General features: G+C 56.4%; 1 protein-coding gene across 2 annotated transcripts in view; it reads right to left on the reverse strand.

Moving 5' to 3' along the window:
• DAB2IP (DAB2 interacting protein) overlaps nt 1-18,866 on the reverse strand; it is a 44,053-nt gene that overhangs the window by 8,144 nt on the left and 17,043 nt on the right. The window contains exons 5-10 of one of the 2 annotated variants that reach the window (XM_068413647.1): nt 10,125-10,269; nt 7,745-7,889; nt 4,943-5,179; nt 3,342-3,543; nt 2,542-2,720; nt 93-903 (exon numbers count right to left, since the gene is read on the reverse strand). In XM_068413647.1, coding sequence (XP_068269748.1) covers nt 93-903; nt 2,542-2,720; nt 3,342-3,543; nt 4,943-5,179; nt 7,745-7,889; nt 10,125-10,269 — 1,719 coding nt within the window. Of the gene's footprint in view, nt 1-92; nt 970-2,541; nt 2,721-3,341; nt 3,544-4,942; nt 5,180-7,744; nt 7,890-10,124; nt 10,270-18,866 lie in introns of both variants that reach the window. The other variant, XM_068413646.1, reaches the window with a different exon arrangement.

Raw genomic sequence — 18,866 nt, forward strand, 5'->3', positions numbered from 1 at the left:
ACATCCCCTCCCACTGCAGCAGTCCCCAAGTCCACGGGCTCACCCCGCCAGGCCCCTTTACCGCCTAGAGCCCGTACAGCCCCCGCACTCACCTGCTTGTGCATCGTGCGCTGCTTCATCTCAGGGCTGTCGCCCTTGGAGGAGGAGGACTGCTGCCGGAGGCGAGCCCCGCTGCCGGGCCAGTCGGGCGAGGAGGACATCATGGTGCCGCTGGCGGGGCGCTGGTACTGCACGGTGCTCAGCAGCGAGGGCGGCGTGCGGCCCCGCGCCACGGGCGGCGGCGGCGGCGGGGGCGGCTGGTCTATCCGCCGCTGCGGGCCCGCGCTGTTCTGCCGCGGCATGGTGGGCTGGCCGCCCTTCTCGGTGAGCGAGAGCTGCCGGCGGGCCAGCTCCCCGGTGCGGCGCGCCAAGTCCTCGGGGGCGGCGGGGGCGGCGAAGCCGTGCTTGCTGGCCGTCAGCTCCTCGCTGTTGCTGTGGGAGCTGAGCGAGCTGTGGCACTCGGAGCTGGAGTCGCCCAGGCCGCGGGGGGACAGCGGCAGCCCGGCCGCCATCTGGTACACGGGGTTCTGGAAGGAGAGCGGTGCCAGGAGCTGGGGCCGGCCCGGCGCGCTCTCGCCGCTCGGCGTCGTGGGCGTCTGGCCCGCCCGGCGCACGGTGGCCATGCCCGTCACGCTGTTCTGCTGAGTCCGTGCGGTCCATACGCCCTGCAACTGCCCGAGGGACGACTGACTGTCATTGAGGGAGTCAGCCGTGCCGGGCGCGTTGGCCCCACCGTCCAAGAGCCGATTGTCCTGCAAGTCCACCATGGACAAACTCTTGCTGCCATTAGACATCTGCACGTCGGGCTCATTGGCCTCTGAGTAACTGGAGCTTCGGGCAGGCGAGGGCTGGGCCCCAGCAGACCTTGTGACAAAAAACAAGTCCTTGTTTTCAGGGGTTGGAGATGGTAACCGTGTGAAATCTATCAGACTGCGGGGAAGTCAGTGCGTACGGAAGAGGAGAGGAAAACAAAACAAAAAAGAAGAGTTGTGAATGCTGCATCGGAGCAGGACAACGAAATCACTCAGAAGAAATCGGCGTGGCGCAGCTGTGCGGGACGGGGACACAACCCAGCGCCTGTGGGCGCAGAGGCAGGGCTGACCCGGCCGGGTCTGCCCGCGGGGAGGGACGGGGCAAGGGGCGCGGGGAGGGGGCAGCGAGCCTGGGCAGGCCTGGGCCAGCCCGCAGGAGCAGGCAGGTGTAGGTGGGCGAGCGAGGGGCACGTGTGTGAGAGCACTGCGCTGCGCACGAGTGTCACGGACACGCACCCGACAGCACGTGTCACCCTTTCTGCTTCCACTGGCTGTATCCACCCCGCTCTCATGTCCCCTGCTCTGTGCCTGGGCAGCAAGCTCCCGAGGGCACACTGGTCAACACTGGTACAGCACGGAGCACTGTGGGGGCCTGACCCACGCTAGGCCTCCCCGGGTCAGACCGGGCGCTCTAACAGCAGGGCTAAAGCCTCGCAGCTGAAGGTTACACCCACCCATTCCTCCTGCTGGACCACACAGCCATGCAATATTGATTTCTTGGGGACACGAAGGAAGAGCTTTGCAGTAGCTTAATGTGACTATATTGCTGATCAAAGATGGTGCATTGTAAGCAAGTATTTGGGTGAAAGCACACTGTCAGAGATCCTCCATAGCGTTAGATTTAAATAATGGTACCTCATGCTGGGAAGCATTAGAGATGAAAGCTCTGATTACAGCAAGTCCAGCACCACTGCTGCCTTTCCTTCCTAATTAAACTGTTAAATATTCTGCAGTTTCCACTTACAAACTATTTTACTAGCACAGTCTTTCAATTTGTGTGGGCTCCATTTCATTTTCCACAAACAGAAACATTACAGGTCTGCAAGGGTCATCCTCCCCACGAATGAAGCTCCTTACAGAATTAGGCCAAAAAGTATGTTAGGTGACGGTGTCTGTGAATCACTGCTCACCATTAAAAACACCCAGTATTACAGAAACTGGACAGAGTAAACTGGAATTGACTGTTAGGCCTCTACAGCTTGGCAACTGTTAAGAGAAATGTCCAGACGTGGATCTCAGTGAACTCAGCACATATCCTATGTCTTACAAAGATGGGTAAGGCCAATCCTATAAATCTTGCATACTCAAGAGACCCAATGAACTTAATGGCAATACCCATCACTTGGAGGCTGGCCCAAACAAGCCCTCAAGTCCTGCAAGGATGAACATTTTGCTTCTGCAGCCACATCTCAACAGCTGAGACCAGAACCGCCAAGTCCTTGATTTCCCAGACCACAGCCCCAGGTCTGGCTCTCACGGGACGCGGGACGGAGCCGGGTGCTTGCGCTGCCACCCGCGGCTCTGCCCAGAGCCAGAGCTGACCTACCCCCAGTATCAGACCCGCCATCGGAAAGCCCAGTGCCTGGATCAGACAACCCCTCACTACACCCTCTCCTGCCTGTCCCTGCAGGTGCTCAGGTTTTCCTGGTATTTCCCCGGTCTGTGGCCAGGCCACCCTTTATGCTCTTACCCAGACAAGTCATTCTCTACCACCATTTTCTGTAGCCCCGCAGAGATGCTGTTGCCAGCGCTGGGCGTGGATGCGGCGTGGTCAGCCGTGACCGAGACCTGCACGCAGGCTGGGTTACTGAGTGCCGAGTTGACGTCCCTCAGGATCCGAGGCAGAGGCCCAAGCTTTGTTGCAGTGCCCTGGGCAGGAAAGAGAGCAGAATTACTACCAACATCTTGGATTTCTGCTAGAGAACTGTGGGCTTTGTCAGTTGCTGGACAGTCTCTTCAGTGAGTCACATTAACACCACTCATTTTCTCCACCATTTACCCCCACCGCTGAGGCTCTGGGATGTCCCAGAACATGTTGCTTTAGAAACCATTTGCTGCTGTGGGGCAGAGGAAGCAAGTGTGATTAACAAAGTTAGATACAGAAGATGGCAGCTATAGCCAAGCCTGGTCCAGGTCTCTTGACAAAACCCCTTTTAATTAAAAAGAAACCTTCTGAATCTACTGGGACAGACAAAATCTTGGTGTTCAGCAGCTCAGCCTTCTCATCCTACCTGCCCCTTCATCCTCACCCCCCAGAGGAGGGAAAAAGCTATACTCACCTGCCTCAGCAAAGGGTGTAAAGAATGAGCTACTTGTCCAGCATGTGCAAAGGCTGGGGAAGGGCTAAGGGTGAGTAACAGCTGTGCTGTGCACAGACACAGCTATGGACTGATGCCTGCTGGACACGGGGAGGGGTGTGGTGTGGTGCATATGCCCAGCACCAGCCAGCTGCACTCCCCCAAAGCTGGCCCCGGCGATCCCCCCGCATACCTGCTCCAGTTGAGAAATGACTTCCCAGAGCAGCGAGTGCAACGTGGACAGTTCCCGGCCCAGGTCAATGTAGCCTTCAAAGCCAGCTGTGTTTGAGATGGTTTCGGGATTGGAAATCTCCAGCAGAAATCTCTGCATGTTTGTCCATTCATGTTCCAAGAATTGATTCATAAAGGACATGTATTCCTCTTTGCTGCCAAACCTATGGAGACAGCAATACGAATTTCAGCTAAATCCTGTCAACAGAAGTGCACTCAACAGAACGGGGGGGTACAGACGCAGGGAAGAATGTCAGAGCCTTCCTCTGCCATCTGAACCCTTCAAAGCCTTTGGGATCCCCGGGCTGCTAGCAGGCACCTGGTACACCTCACTGATCACAGAACCAGAATTAACTCCAGCCCGATCCAGCTAAGGCCTCGTCAGCGTGGGATCTCCAAGGTAAATGAAGGTGAAAGCTGGAGAAACAAAGCGGTTCTCGGTAATGGAGTGTATCATACTGCTGGGTCAGTGCACAGCCTCCAGAGATAGGACCTGTCACTGGGAATAAAGAAATCACAGTACCAAGCACCATCAACGGACTGAAGCCCAGTGAACGATGGCGGTAGGAACCTTGCCCTCTCCCCGCTCTCCCCTCGGGCTTCCTGCAACCTCCTTCTGCCCTCCACGCACTCCACCCAGACATCGCTCTCAGTTACACGTCTTGTTTAGAGCCCAACAGGGAGGGCCTCGTGGTTCAGCCATACCAGCAGCGGCTGGTGCCGTGCCGGTGCCCACGATGCTGCACGGCTTGGCTTGGCCGTGTGCCATCGGCAGGACAGCTCAGCCTGATCGCTTTGGCTTGACTAATGCCAGCTTAGTTAAAGAGTCTTTTCCTGCAAAGCGCTGAAAATTGGAAAACCCTTTAGTTAGGGATTGGTCAGGAATATAGAGAATTTCTGTCATCTGGTGTACCACACTTGTACGTCTTCCTGCTGTGTCTGCGTGCGTGCACGCGCGCTCCTGACTGCGAGCGTGGGCACTAAGTTAGTTTCCAAATCTAAGACGCTTTAGGCAGAAACTGTCCATTCACATTTCGGAAAGCTCATCATTTTGTTATGAGAGCTCAGGATAAGCAGCTCAGCCCTGCAGCCAGTGGAAAGGTTTTCAGAAATCTCTCGCTTTGTTTCCATCAAACCAATGGGCTTAGTTAGTGACTGGTAGTGTCCCCATTCCCTTTTCGTACCTTCCCAGTTCAGACAACGGCATTTTAGTAGCAGGGAAGGTCCCAGAGCTCATAGGAGGGAAAGGCCAGCTCCTGAGCTACACACCCCGCTGCTGGTGTTTGGGCTCTGGTCCTGCTGGTGCCCGTGATGGGAGGCACCACCGCCAGCCGTGCCCTGCACAGCCACCACGGGACACAGTGCCTGGCCGTGCCGGGGCCTTCTTGCTGCCACCCCGCCTGCTCGTCTCTGTGGGCAAACCAGCCTGTTTTCCTGCTCATAAAACATGTCCTGTTTTGGAAACAGGGACTGCTGACACCAGAGCAGTGGCTCTGCCCACACCCCGCAGCTTCCTTCCCCCCCTCCAGACCTGTCCCCTCCCGCTCCTGCACCCCGGCTTACTTGGCGAAGTTGGCGAGGTTCTGGGTGACCTTGGCAATGAGGGTCAAAGTGCGTGCAGTGCGGTCATCCGGGTACTCCTGCAGGAGGCTGAAGAGGGACGGGGACATGATGGCCGGGCAGAGGAACCGGAGGAACAGGGAGGCACTGATCAGTCGCTCGCTGATGTCCGGACGGCCTCGGTTGCTGCATTCTTGTCTCCACGAGGCAAAAACTTCTTTGAGCTCCCTTGGGAAGACACTGGAACGACAGAAGGACATGCAGACTTCGAACTGGGGGGAGCTCAGCACCAAGGTGGAGAGTGTCTCCTGACTGCAGCATCGTGGGCCCCCTCGGCAGCAACGCCAGCGGCACCGGGGTCACCGGCACAGCGCGTGCTTGGAGGGAGGGCTGTGCAAATTGTCATGCTCCTCTTCAAGCACCTGGGCCAAACCCCATGGTGACATGTACAGACGCAGAGCCCCACCAGAGTCACTCCAGCCCTGCTATGGCACAGACCTCAGCCTGGCCTTCCTCGACGCCAGCACTCCCCCGGGCCCCGCAGACGCTCGCTGCAGCAGCCCTTATCGCCAGAGAACTTGCTGCCTGTTCCTGCTCGGCCCTCCCCAGCTCCCTGCTCCCACCTTATCCTGTTCCCAGCACGTGTTATTTATTCAGCTGGATACTCCCACCCACGGGAGCAGGCTGGCAAGGGGTGGCACCGTGCTGCCGCTGGTCCCCTGGGTCCCTGGCCGCCCTGGCCAGCAGCCACCGTCTTTGTTTCAAACCCAGGGCTGTTTACCGACAGAGCTGGGTGGTGCAGCAGCAGAGAGAAGAGGGGTCAGACTCTGTTTCAGGCCATACACCTCCTTAACAAACAGCCATTTCAGAGCATGGTTTCCCGGTTTTGCTGCAGGGACTCTGGGAGAAGCAAAGCAATGTCAGCTGGCTTCTCCCTGGCCTGCCCCCCTCCGGGACTGCCTGCCCTGCAGCTGAACTCACACGAGTCAGGAAGAAGAGAAAACCATGGGAGCTGCATGGCCAGAGCCACCATTCACTGCCCAGCAGCAGCAAGAACCAGGTGCAAGGCTCTGAAAATATATAATTTATAACTAACATTAGCCAACGTCTTTGGCTGGACAACTTCTCCCGTGTCTTTGGCTTGATCCACACAATTGGACAAAGCCCTTTTACTTCATGGTATTTGCCCAGAAACAGGAGAATCCTTTAAGCAATTTAAGGCTTGAATGATCAGGACAGGTTGTGCAGTTACTGGGAAGCCAACGCTGCAACACGTTTGCCCCGGCTGCATGCAGCCCGTGGGCACTGTGCGCTGTCACAGGCGGGGAGACCATAAAAGTTTAATTGTGTAACAGCGGCTGGAACCCGGTCAGCCGGCTTTATGTGACAAACGGGCCCCTAATTCATTACCCAACTTCCCAGTAACGAGCTTCCACATGCTGAAATTCTGCTTAGGCTGAAACTTTCCAGATGTCCAAATTATGTCATAATTATAACAATTTTCAGTTATTGTAAACCTCTTTCCTCTGACTCTCCCCGGCAGATGAGCGCGCACACTCTGGCACTCTATTTAAAGCAAGAGCGTTAGCTGTCAGGATACCTCGGCCAAGCCCAAACACTCACCAGCCCCATCAACCCCCAAGAACCTGGGGCTAAGCACAAAGGACCAAGGGGAACCACTCAGAGCAGCAGCTCAGCTGCTCCAGCCCCCCCTGGACAGGCAGGACCGGAGGAACAAACTTCACGTGCATTCCTGACCTCCTCAGGTCACTTTTCAAGACTATTTTTAGAGTGACCTTTTAGTGCTGCTTTGGGTATTTTTAGGAAGACATTAATTCAAACAATTATAATCCACTGATGACTAAAAGCAGTGAATCCCTCCTGGGAGAGCAGGTAACGCCATTCCTGAGTCAGAGAGTTATTAATTGGCCCAGGGTAAGGTACAGGATACCTGTAAAGAGATCTGCCCTTTGCTTATTTGTGGTAGATAAGGACAGTCTGAGTGAGCCTCTTGCTGCTGCTTCTCTTCCCGAGCAGTTTCAGGAAAAGCAGTTCCTTTCCTGGGCTTGCAGGGGGGCACACAGTATCCTGGGAGATCAGATATAATGAGTTTTCAGACCTCAACACAACAGCTGGGATAGGAGAGAAAATGAGCAATCCTTATTATCCAAGACTTCCTTCCTCCAATATTATCCTTAGTTGATGTTTTGCAACAACAGTGTTGCTACTAAATAACATTAATCAAAACTAAGCCCAGACTTTTAAGCAGGAAGACTGCAAATCCAGCGGTAAGACAACAATGATCATTCTCATACGATCAGGACAAGAGTCTCTGGGTATTTTAGTGAGAAGCAGAAAGAAAACAATTTTATTTCTCCAAGTAGAGAGAGTCACAAGCCCATTTTTTCCCCTTTCAGGTCATCTTTGTAGGCAGCATCTGTAACACCCCCAGGCTCCCCGTCCCAGGGCTGAGCAGCAGGTAACACCATGAGCACAGCCACACTCGACAGCCACCACCACCACAAGATACAACTACCTTACTCCAGTCAATTTTGCACATTTGGGCCTGTCCCAACTAGTTGCAAGAACCTTTACTCTGAGAATAAACAACTAGGAAATACCAGGACGTGGGCAGGGCCCTGCAGCTCCCCCTCCAAAGCTCTCTGACAAGCTGCCCATCAGCACAGCTCAGGGACAGGTACCAACAGCGTGAAGACGACTGCTGCCACGCTCGTCCCCTGCAGCCGTACTGCCCCTGCGCCAGCCGAGGGCACGCGGAGGGGAGCGATGCTCGGGGACACCCACCAGTAGGAGTTGATGATCTTGCAGAAGGCCAGCTCGCAGCACATCTTCAGGTTGCTCTGGTGTTCAGGAAGGTCCGAAGATGAACACTTACTGGGATCCACCTCACAATTTTCATCTGATTCGTACAGCGCTTTGATAAATTCCCCTGTAAAACAGACAGTTGGTGATGGGTTTCAGAGACACGAGAGATGCAGCCCTCAAGCAGTGCCCAAGCAGTTCCCCTGTGCCCTGTCCCAGGGGCTGAGCAGAGCCGGGTACGAGAGCAGGTGGCGGTGGCTCCCGGGGCAGGCTGTGCCCCCACCAGCTCTCCAGATCTCCGTGCGGACCCGGGAGCAGCCGGCACTGCCTTGGGAGCTCACAAACACCACCGCACACCCTGCAGGAAGGCACCCGGCCTCTCCACAAGCACGTTTCACCCCTCTCCTCCATCTGGCAGCTCTGCCGCTGAGGTTATGGGCTCTTGCATCAGAACTCTGCTGCCAACACCCGCTTCCTCGGCCTGCCCCGACCCCCCCATCCCTCCCGTTCCAGAGACGCTCCCTCGGGCTCATCCAGTAGGAAGTATGTTGGCAAGTCCTGTAATTATTTGTAGGATGGCCTGCTACTGCAGACTGTGCCCTGGCGCGGCCAAGCCAGTGTGATTCACAGGAGACACAGGTAATTAAAGGAAAGAAACAATTTACTTCGTTTATTTTGAGCTGAACATCACACAAAATTAAATTAGAATATTTCTCTGAGTTTCCCTGCACTCCTGTTTGCTGCCTGGCTGCTCCTCACCCTGGCAGAGCCCCACACCGCGGGCCTGCTTCGCCAGCCCCTCGCCCTCGTGCCACCGCTCACGCGGGGTACCCAGGCACAGACCCTGGCTCCCCCGCCTCCACAGGCACCCTCCGACCCCACGGCCCTGGCCGGGGACACCAGGGGATGGGATAACGGGGCTGATGAGGCTGCGTTTGGCCAGGGACCTGCAGGGCTGGGTGACAGCTGGGAGAACTGTTCCCTTTGGTTTTCTTCTAGTTCCAGTTGGTTCGCTCACCTCCTAATTCCTGGCCGTCTTGGATTTTCCCATCCTCCTGTTTTTTGCCCATTCTAGTCTGCATTCCTCCCCTATTGCCAAAACAGATTTTAATTACATACTGGAGAGCCTCTCCAATGCATTTTCAGCTCTGCCAGGCGCTCGGGAGCATCTCCGCTCGCCCGCGGGCGATGCCTGCTGTCACTCTCCGGCCCTGTTACTTGCTCGTGCTTCAGGGTTCGAAGGGAAGCGCTGTGCTGTATTGTGTTACCGTGTGACACGCAGATGAATCATTTCCCTGATAAAAGGTCTACACAGAACCAGCGCCCCGAACAGCGAGCAAGAACCGCAGGCTCCTCCTGTACCAGAGCTGGCTTGGCAGCGTTTGCACTGAGCCCTGAAAGGGGAATATTTCAAAATTCTCTGCCTTCATTAATCTCCTGGCTTTTCAGAAATTTTATAAGGTAATCTACTTACAGACTTGCCTTCAAGAAAGCATGCCAAGGCATAAATAAATAATATTCCTTTTCCTATTCTGTTGGTTTGACTGAATTTGCTCAATGATCTCCCCCTCCTCAACGCTGTCATTATTATTATCTTAATAAAGTATTTATGTTTTTTTGCTCCTTGCTAAAATTACACAAACCCACTAGCACAAACCCAACACACTGAAAAATTAACAGCTCAATAGAAACTCTGCCCATCCTGCTGCCAGGACGTGGATCCAACCCAGCCGGCCCCGGCCGTGGGTCAGGCAGGACGCTGCAGACAGCCTGTCCCCATCCCCGTGCTGGGCTGGCTGCACACGCCAACGCTGCAATTCCCTCCTGACCTGCCCACAAGCCCTTAATTATTTTCGTTTGCATCAAGAGAAATATTTTTGGAGCCATAAACATAGCCAGCACTTTAAAATACCCCACCAGGAGCGTTCCCAGTACGATCTGGGAGGCAACTCTCCTCACTGTAAGGAGATTTCACGTGACTCGCTGGTGCTGCGAGGAGCCGGGGAGCGTCTCTGGGGTCTGCAATCAGGGACGGGCTCCATCAGCCGCCGTGACACGGCCAGCGCTGAGGGAGAAGGCTTGGCAGGCAGCATAATGCCTTCAAATATCAATTTGTTATCTCCTCTGAAAGCAGATTAAAGAGCCAACTCAGCGGTGACCTTCACCTGGGAGCAGAGAGCTGCTCGCTGCGGCCATGGCTGCGCCCGGGCTCGGTCCCCGCTGCCAGAGAAACCCTCGGGCAGGTAAACGCTGGTGGCTCCTACAGCCATCAGGGCCCAGCTAATGGTCTCCCCCACACAGAGCACCCCGCAGCTCAGAGGAGAACCTCTCTGGGCGAGACTTCCCAACGCTCTGTACGTACCTAAGGCATCTTGCAAATATTTCTGCCCCACGAGCTTCAGGTATTCTTCGATTGCTTTGGTGGCCAGTGTGTTCTCCCTGAAAATGAGATGCTCATTCTCACCACAGCGATCAACTTCAGACATCATCAGGTCAGTCAAGAAATCCTGGAAAGCAAAGCCCACGGTGGGTCACCACGCACTGACAGACGCTTCGCTCAGCGGCGCAGGCAGCCTCCCCTCCTCCGGAGAGACCTCGCCTTCGGCAGACACGAGGCAGCGGAGGTGCTGCGGGTCACCCTGCCTGGGCACCCCGCGTTACCACCAGCCCGACTCTCCTCCTGATTCTCCAACCTCATGGAGACAAGAGGAGAAACAAATCTCTGGGGAGTCACAACCTTTTCACCCCAACAATGTATTCACTCCAGGCCTGCATCACCTTCGCCCCTCCATCAGAGCCAGCCTTTGGCTGGGTCTCGTATAAGCCTCATGTTTTGTGGTTGAAACGTTTTTTCCACTGTTAAAATTGGCTGAATTTGATGTCTAACTATGTTGGTTGCAAAACAGGGGCATAGGAGATGTCATGAGCTGTGACCCACAGTCAACGGCTGAGAATCAAGCCTGTAACACACACCAGGATGCTCCAGTGTCCTGAAATAATCAGCACTGCTGCAGCACACGCTTCGGGCACGCTTTTGGTCTGATGTGCACACAACCAAACACCGCGCAGCTCTGTAACCCTCTGTGCTGCGGGGCGATGGAGGGGGGAGCAGGAGCAGAGAAACAGCCCTTCACGCCGAGCCCCACGGCCACGTCAGCACCAGCGGGAACTGCTCCAGGCGGGTCACGCAGCTCCCACCCCTTCTGCTGAAAATCCACGGCGTGATGTGATATTTACCGTGCTGCAGCCAGCGTTAACGCAGCACAAACGCCACGTGGTTTTTAATGCTGATACATATTGAGCTGCTGTTCTCTGCGCTGCTCGTGGGAAAAGCAGCTCTGGGCCCCTGCCCACCTCCGCGCTGGGTGCTGCGAGGCTCGACCTCCTCCCACCCAGCACCACCCAGCTGGACCCTGGACCACCCCCTAAATCATATGCATTAAACCTCTTACTGCTTCCCCACGCAGCAGACGGAGCGATGTTGACATACAAATTCACTTCTCCAACCAAGGGCACCTTTTCTAAACTGCCTTCCTCTGAACCAAAATAATCTGCTCAGTAATAACCTTTCACTAAGAAATTCTCCTTCGTTTGTCACGGCCGTACCTGCTGTGACCTGCTCCTGGCAGGGGCAGCAGGAGCACCCAGAGCTCCTGCTCCTGCCCTCGCCGTCCCCACACAGGGCACAGCCCCCGGAGGCCCCCGCAGCGCTGTGCCCGTGACCCAACCCCGCCTGGGCAGAGGGGACACGCAGGTCCCACTCCCTGCCCGTGGCCGTCCAGGAGATTTCCAAAGGAGGCACTTGGCTCCGTTTCATTTTTCATATAGACACCTCTGAAAGTTTCATCAAGGTTCAACAAACAGCTCCACCTGAACCCCACAGACCCAAACAGGCCCTTCATTACTGTCCACAGGACTGTGACTGGGACCAACACACTGCTGTGACCTTCCCAGAAGAGCCTCCAAAAAAGCCAAAGGAGGACCTTTGTAAAAAAAACAAAAGTCACTTCCATTATTTCTCTATCCAGAAGATCCCCTTGCTCAGATCCCACTACGGCTGCAGAGGCACGAACCCCTCCTGGAAGCAAAGCACATGCCCCTCCCCGCTATTTTCTCTCATTTTGCCCCTTTCATCACTCAAGCTGGCATGAAACTTTAAACCCCTGCTCAAATCCCCTTAGCTGCTATCTGGGTAACTCCAGCACCTTTATCTTCCCGGGTCTCTCCCGGGGTACGTTTCCATTCCAAGCCACAGCTCAGGCTGACACAAGGTGCTGATTTTTAATTAGCAGCCGCTGACCTTGGCTTTGCTGATTCTCTTTCCTGTCACTTTCCCAACACACTAGTTATCTCAGGAACACTGAGTTTTATAGCTTCTCTTAGCCAAGTGTTTGCTTTTCCCCCCTCTTGTCGGCCTGCTGCGGGATGCAGGGCCAAGCTGCGATGCACAACCCAACCACGAGCCAGGGCTGCCAAGCGGTGGAAACCCAGGGGCCAAGTTCTAGCCAGCAATAATGTGCATTTTGATGATTTTAGCTGATCGACAGAACTCACTAGAATTTAAAATGAGGCAAAATTCCAATGTGTGACTCAACACAAAGCCAGAAAAGATCCCCCCGAGACCTCTGCTGCGGTCGTTATCCCCTTCGGAGCACCTGCAGCTCGACGGCTCAGAAAAATGACCCCTTGTCTCCACGGTGGAAAGGAAAGCTGCTGAAATCCCAACGAGCTCCGTTACGGCGCAGCACCCAAAGCCGGGGCATAACGTGGCAGAATCCAGCCTTGTTACTGACCGGCGAGAGCCAGGAGACCCAAGCGCATCCCCCAGGCCAGGGCTTCTCACCTTCCCCAGCGGGTCCAGCCTCCCTCGGCCGCAGGAGGCACCTTGGTGGGCTGTACGAGCCAGCCCCAGGATGCATCAGGGATCCAAACACCCGCAGCCAGTGTCCTCGGGCAGCCCCTCCGCAGAGCCCGCTCCCTGGGAGCCCAGCGGAGCTCTGCCAGCTGTCCATGGGTCAGCTCCCGTGATGTCCTGCAACTTCTGTCCCAGGGCCACCTTCCACATCTTGCCTTCCCTCCACACAGAGAAGCCACATCGGCTCTGGATCACCCATCTGCTGCCTCTGCCTTAAGTACGCCAGCAGCAGCAGACACAAAGGGAATGCAAATCCTTGTCAAATCCCTCCGGGGGCCTCACTCACCCACATACAAGGCTCTGAATAAAATGCAATAACTAAAGCCAATAAAACTCCCCGTTTCTGAGCAGCAGAGATCAGCAGGGGGTTGTTTTCAGTAAGGGCCCCTGGCAATGGAAGAAAATAAGATGCTTTATTTCATTACATTGGAGTCGAGAAGGGAAGGAAAAGGTCTACAGTAAAAATGAAGGGCCGGGGCAGCGTTCTTCAGGCTTGCTCCCGGGTTTATTTCAAGGATATTTGCTTCAGACTGGACATAGCTGAACTGGTGCAACTTCAGTCACTGCACATATGCTGAAGAAGAGCAATTAGTAAAAAAGGCAAATTCAGAGCAGGACAGCATGAGGCTGTGCTGCTTTCCAGCACTTTTCAAACAAACCAGGCATGAGCCTACAGCAGCAGGTGCTCTTCTGAGGCAGCTCCTCCAGCAATGCACGCAGGAGTTTCGCTGTCGGCGTGGCAGCCCGGTCCCCGCAGCAGGCAGAAGAATACACAAACCTCCGGGCTCAAACACACCACAAGGTCCCCCTGCTCTGCCCGGGATGCCTGCGCCGCACTGCAGCTCATCTCCTCGCGCCCTCGTCCGCAGCATCCTCCGGACGCCGTCCTGGGAGCCGGCAGCCAGGGTTTGCTCCATGCACCTCGCTCTGTCCCTCAAACGCCTCCATCCTGATTTACCTGTAGTGTAGCCTAAAAACATTTCCATCTCCCCTGGGTCTCCACCTGTGGAGCTCTTCCCCTGCCCCACCCAGGTGAATTCATCCTCCTGTCTCAAACCACAACCAAGCAGCATCTTCTAGGGGGTAAGGAAATGTCTCCTGACCCCCGCCTCGTTCCTCACGCACGTGGCAGTTCAGGGTGTCTGGCCAAATCATAGAATTGTTAAGGTTGGAAAAGCCCTAAAAGATCATCAAGTCCAACCATCACCTCGCAGCAGGGCTGCTTCATGCTGCCATGGCAGGTCCCTTTGCCTGGGGAAGGTGGAGGAATACAGAAACCGGGGTGATGCCCTGGAGCCCCACGCTGCTCCGTGCGAGGTCCCCGCAGGACCACGCCTGAAGCTGCTGCCCCGTGTCAGCCAGCGCCAGCCCAGGGCCCGGCTGCCCCGGGGTGGCCTGAATGGGAAAAGGCTCATTGAAAAGTCAAGTCCAGCAAGAGAAAAACCTACACCTGCCCAAGGAAACAATCCGTCATCGCCCATGTCAATAGGGCCGAGGAAGCTGACTGATTGCATTGCCAAACACAAGAAGGGGGAAGAAAAAGCTTCTTCACAGGGGATGAAGCTGGAACAAACAGCTGATGGAGCCCCACGTGCCATCGATAGCTGGCAGCGCTGCCTGCCCCGAGCACCAGCACCCCCCAGCCCCACGCACCCGCCCGGCTGGGGGCCAAGCACCCTGCAATGCTCGCACGTGCCAGCGCCGAGCAAGCCCCCCTGCCCTGGCGAGGGGGCTGTCAACATCCAGTATCCCAGTGCTGAAGGGGTTCAAGGTGCCAGTCCCTGTGCCGGGGGGTGTCACTGGGTACCGCCGGCCCCCTCCGGCTCCTGAGCGCGGGAGGAGCCCGCCGGGTGCCCGGCAGGGCTGCGGTGGGAGCAGGAGGGCTCCCTGGGCCGAGGGAGCCAACAACCACCACAAGTCTTGCGGGACGGATCCTGTCCGCACCAGGAAGGATTCTGCACCTCGCCATCCCAGGGAAGGTCCCCCAGCGCCAGCCTCTTGGAGACATGTCCACAGCTGGAGCACTGGGGTGTCACAGTGCTGGTGGGACCCGTGGCCCAGCACACGCCGCTCAGGTCACGCATCCCCCTGGGCTGGAGCCCAGTATCGTAACTGACTCATGGGCAGATTGACTTTGAAATAATAAGGTTCTCCACATCACAAGCCTGATTAATAGGATTGACTTAACCTTAAGAGGATTGAATTGATAAAGGTAATAAGATTACTGCTTATTTCAAAGACTAGCGCAGAGTCCAGCTGGGCTTTTATGCAAAGGTGAAGAACACCGGGGGCTGGCGGGGCTGGGGGTCACGGGCGGGCGAGCGTCAGGGCTGCGATGGCAGAGAAACGCGGCGCTCGACGGCGCTGAGCTGTGCAGCATCTGTGCCCCCGAGCCCGCAGCCCTTCCAGTGCGGATAAGGCAGCGGTGCTCCCTGGAGGGACCACCAAGCCCTGCTGCTGCCAGCCTCCAAGCCCAGCACCGTGCTGCTCCCCTCCCGGTCCCCTCCTGGGACAGTATTTGCAGGTCCTGCACTTAACCTGGTGCTGCCAGCGGAGCCCTGGCCAGGCACCCCGCGCCGAGGAGGGGAACGTGGGGAGCTTTCAGCAGGCTCGCACAGGGGGAGCAAACACATTGCCTAGCTGAAGTAAATCCTCGCAGCATAAACGAACAGGGACACATGTTTATTCCTCACTCCATTCACAACACCACAAATATTTATTTCAAGTGAGAAACTGGTTAGTTAGAGCTTTGTCTGATGCTGGGTTTGATCTACAAACCATTTGGACAAGACAGGTTTTTTTTATATATTTATGGTCATGAACTGAGCTCCAAAAGCTGCAAGAGAGCCCTGAGACAAATCTACGCCTGGGAAATATTCTGGAAGCATCCAAAGTCCCCATGGGTCTGGCTTTGGGAAGGACGCAGCCTGCCCACCCCTAACCACATCACACAGGCCACATCAAGCCATGCTAATGGCAGGGGCGAGCACTCCCACTAACACCAAGGCTGGCAACAGAAATACTTTTAATTATGACTTCGTGTCTTTTGTCTATGGGTTGCAAAACACATGGAAATAGTCAGGCACCTCTCCCCGCCCTTACAGGTAACACTTTATCAGCGCTCTCACTGGGAAGATGAAGCACGTAACAAGCCAAGGACAGATGCTGAGAGCCCACGTCTTCTGTTCAGCCACAGAACTATCTCGCTCTCACGGCACAGCGATGCCTCTTCCAGTCCCTGCCTGCCATAAACAGAGACAGGGAACAACCGCTTGCACTCAGGGAGCTGATCTAGTTCGGGATGTTTGTCAGACTCTCCAGCCAGACTGTCTGCACTTCTAACTTCATCAAAAAGCTTTCCCCCTCCTCTCTACCTCGCTGCCTTGGCAGCTGGTCGGGGGTTTCCAGGCGTGCCCTGCTGCACGCCAGACCCTTGCACAGCACTGCGGGGATGAAGCTTTTCCCTTTCCCAAACAGAGGTCAAAGGAAGCACGGACTTTGACTCCAGAGAGGACTCTCTGATTTCATTCTCCATGTTTCATCTATCGTGATAGAGCTACGAAGCCTAGATGCAGACACTGAGGGGGAAAATTCAGCTACAGCCCCCTGTCCCCTTTCTGCCCGCAGCTGGCAGGAGGGACTCAGGCACTGCCTCTGGGTTTGAGGGGCTTCAGGTAACGACACCCGGCTGGCATGGGGCAGCTCAGCACCGCGAGGGAGCCAAGCGGGGTGTGGGTGGGTAAGGATCACCCTGCTGCCGTCTGCGGGGCTGCACGGGGACGCTGGTGGCCGGGCTGTGGCTGGCACATCTCACCTCTCCTGCTGCGTGGCTCTGGGTGGGCGCACGGACCCCATCGGTCGAGCCTCATTAAGGGATTACACCGTATTTACAGCAAATCGCTACAGGAAAACACGGCCTGACACAGTGCAAGAGCAATTAGCTGCTAACAAGTCTTCATAGATAATCTACCAGACACTTGTTTCTCATTCCAACTGTAATTGCTGCTCTAGCGTCAGCTACAGCAGCCAAGATCCACAAAAACCCCTTTATCAGCAAAATAAATTGGTGGTTGCTGATTGCCACGTCTGCACTCTTCGGGGCAGGGGAGAGCTCTGGAGAGGTCACTGGAGAGGCTCTTGGCAAGGCACAAGGACAGGGGACGCACCCCCAGCCCGGGCAAGCTTCGAGGGGTCACAGGAGGACAGGGGCTGGCGGAGGGGGCCGCTGCCCCGCTGCCCCCCCCACACCGGTGCCCGGGAGCGGGTGCTCACCCAGCACAGCCTGGGACCCGGCCCCGCTGCCCACAGCCTCGAGCCTCAGTCAGCAGCACCCTGGCTCCCCTGGCACCATCCCCGGCCCACGGGGAGCTGCTCTCCTCCTCCCGGGCTCTGAACCCCATTTCAAAACCCACCGGGCCCTACTTTGGGACGCGAGTGTTTCACCTTCCTGCCCAGCGTCGCTGCCGTGAGTCTGGGCTGAAGGACCCGTGTCCTCAGCACCAAAGCCAGGTGCAGCCCAGAGCCAGGCCTGCCTGCAGGCGCCTGCCTTCCCCAACACACGAACACAGACCCGCACTGCCTTCAAACCACAGAAAAATCAAACTGTTTCTCCTGCAGACTGGCTGGGAAGAAGTAAAAGGCTGTTGTTTCTGTGCTGAAACTCCAGGGAGACGCTCGGAGCCGTGCCGAGGGGCAGCCAGCGATGCTGGGGGAGAGGCAGGGCAGCTAGCATGGCACCCACACCTTCTGAAGCGCTTGGACCCATCCTGCCTGGTCCTTCTCCCCGGCGCGGGCTGAGAAGGGCTGTCCACGGAGGGCAGGGACGGCAACACCAGCACAGCTTCCCCAGGCAGAGCGGGCACCAGCCGTGGCAGGGTGTGCCCATGTCACACAATCAGGGGTGAGTGGGTTTTTTTCCTCTCCATTGTTTTTTTACCTTACTGCTGCTTTCCCCTTGTTCTGCTTGTCCAGCTCCTCTACAAAGCACCCGGCTCCACGCTCCAGGAGCTCCTGTTGCTCTGACAGCTCCCTGAACCCTGCGCTAACGCCCATCGCAGATGACAGGCGGGGAAAGCAGAAGCTCCATTTTAGGGAGAAATTAATCAAGCCTGTTTACTGTTTGCTGCGTCCCTCGTGTAGAGCCTCTGGGATCTCAAGCACTGATGCAGACACGTGTCTAGAAACACACGTGCTCTCTCCGGAGCCTCTCCAGCACCAACGAGAAAAGGGGAAAGGCAGCAGCGGTGACAACAGCTCTCAGCCATGCCCGCACATGATCCATGGTGACCTGAGACCAGGGTGACACCCGAAGCCTTTTGCACCAGAACCCTATAAGCCACGGACGGGGTCTTTCATGGCGATGTCGTTCCAACAAGAGCCCTGGCACTGGCGCGGTCAGTGCCGCAGCGAAGGGCAGCCCAGCCCCAGGGTGAGGGTAGGAGCGGTGCCAGCCGAAGGCAGGGCTGTGCCCAGCCACCACACGCTGATGGCGAGGAGGGGGACACCTCTGACGCTCTCCTTGGGTAACCACAGAGCGTTACTTCACGTGCCATGAATCGCAAGCCACTCCTGTCCCCGCCGAGGGGACTGGGACTGCCATCCTTCCCCGCGCTCCGGGCTCTGACACTGCTGCCTGGGATCAGGAAGGCTTCACCTGAGCTGTCTTCTCCGCCGCTGCAATAGCAGGCCCACGGCCTCGCAATCCTCTCAGTGAGCTTCGCCTGCCTTGAACTGGATCAGGAGGCCAAGCCACTTCTCTGTTCGACAGATGGTAACTACGTCTAATCCACACACCCCGCCCCGGTCCCAGGCAGCGGTGGCAGCTGCGGAGGACGCAGAGCCTTGCGATTCCCCCTCAGGTGAGGAGCTCGCTGGAAAAGCTTTGGAAATATTGCTCTTCCCCAGCTCCTCCCTGCAGAGTTCAGGGAGATGTTAACAGAGAAAAACGCTGATGCTTTAACCCCTGCGCTCCCGACACTGGCCCTGCCCACGGCTGTGCCACCTGGGGACAAAGGACGTGACTCCGTGCCCCACTTGCCGGGGACCTCAGCGCTTGCGGTGCTCTCCAGGAAGGGGGTTTCCAGCTCTGCTCACCCTGCCCGTCCCCTCACAGGTCACAACAAGGAGTAAATCCCACTCTGCCTCCTCCTGCCTGCTCCTTCTCCAGACCTAGCAGGGGATTCCCAGTCA

Source organism: Nyctibius grandis, chromosome 16, assembly GCF_013368605.1.
Source record: "Nyctibius grandis isolate bNycGra1 chromosome 16, bNycGra1.pri, whole genome shotgun sequence".
NCBI classification, from domain to species: domain Eukaryota; kingdom Metazoa; phylum Chordata; class Aves; order Nyctibiiformes; family Nyctibiidae; genus Nyctibius; species Nyctibius grandis.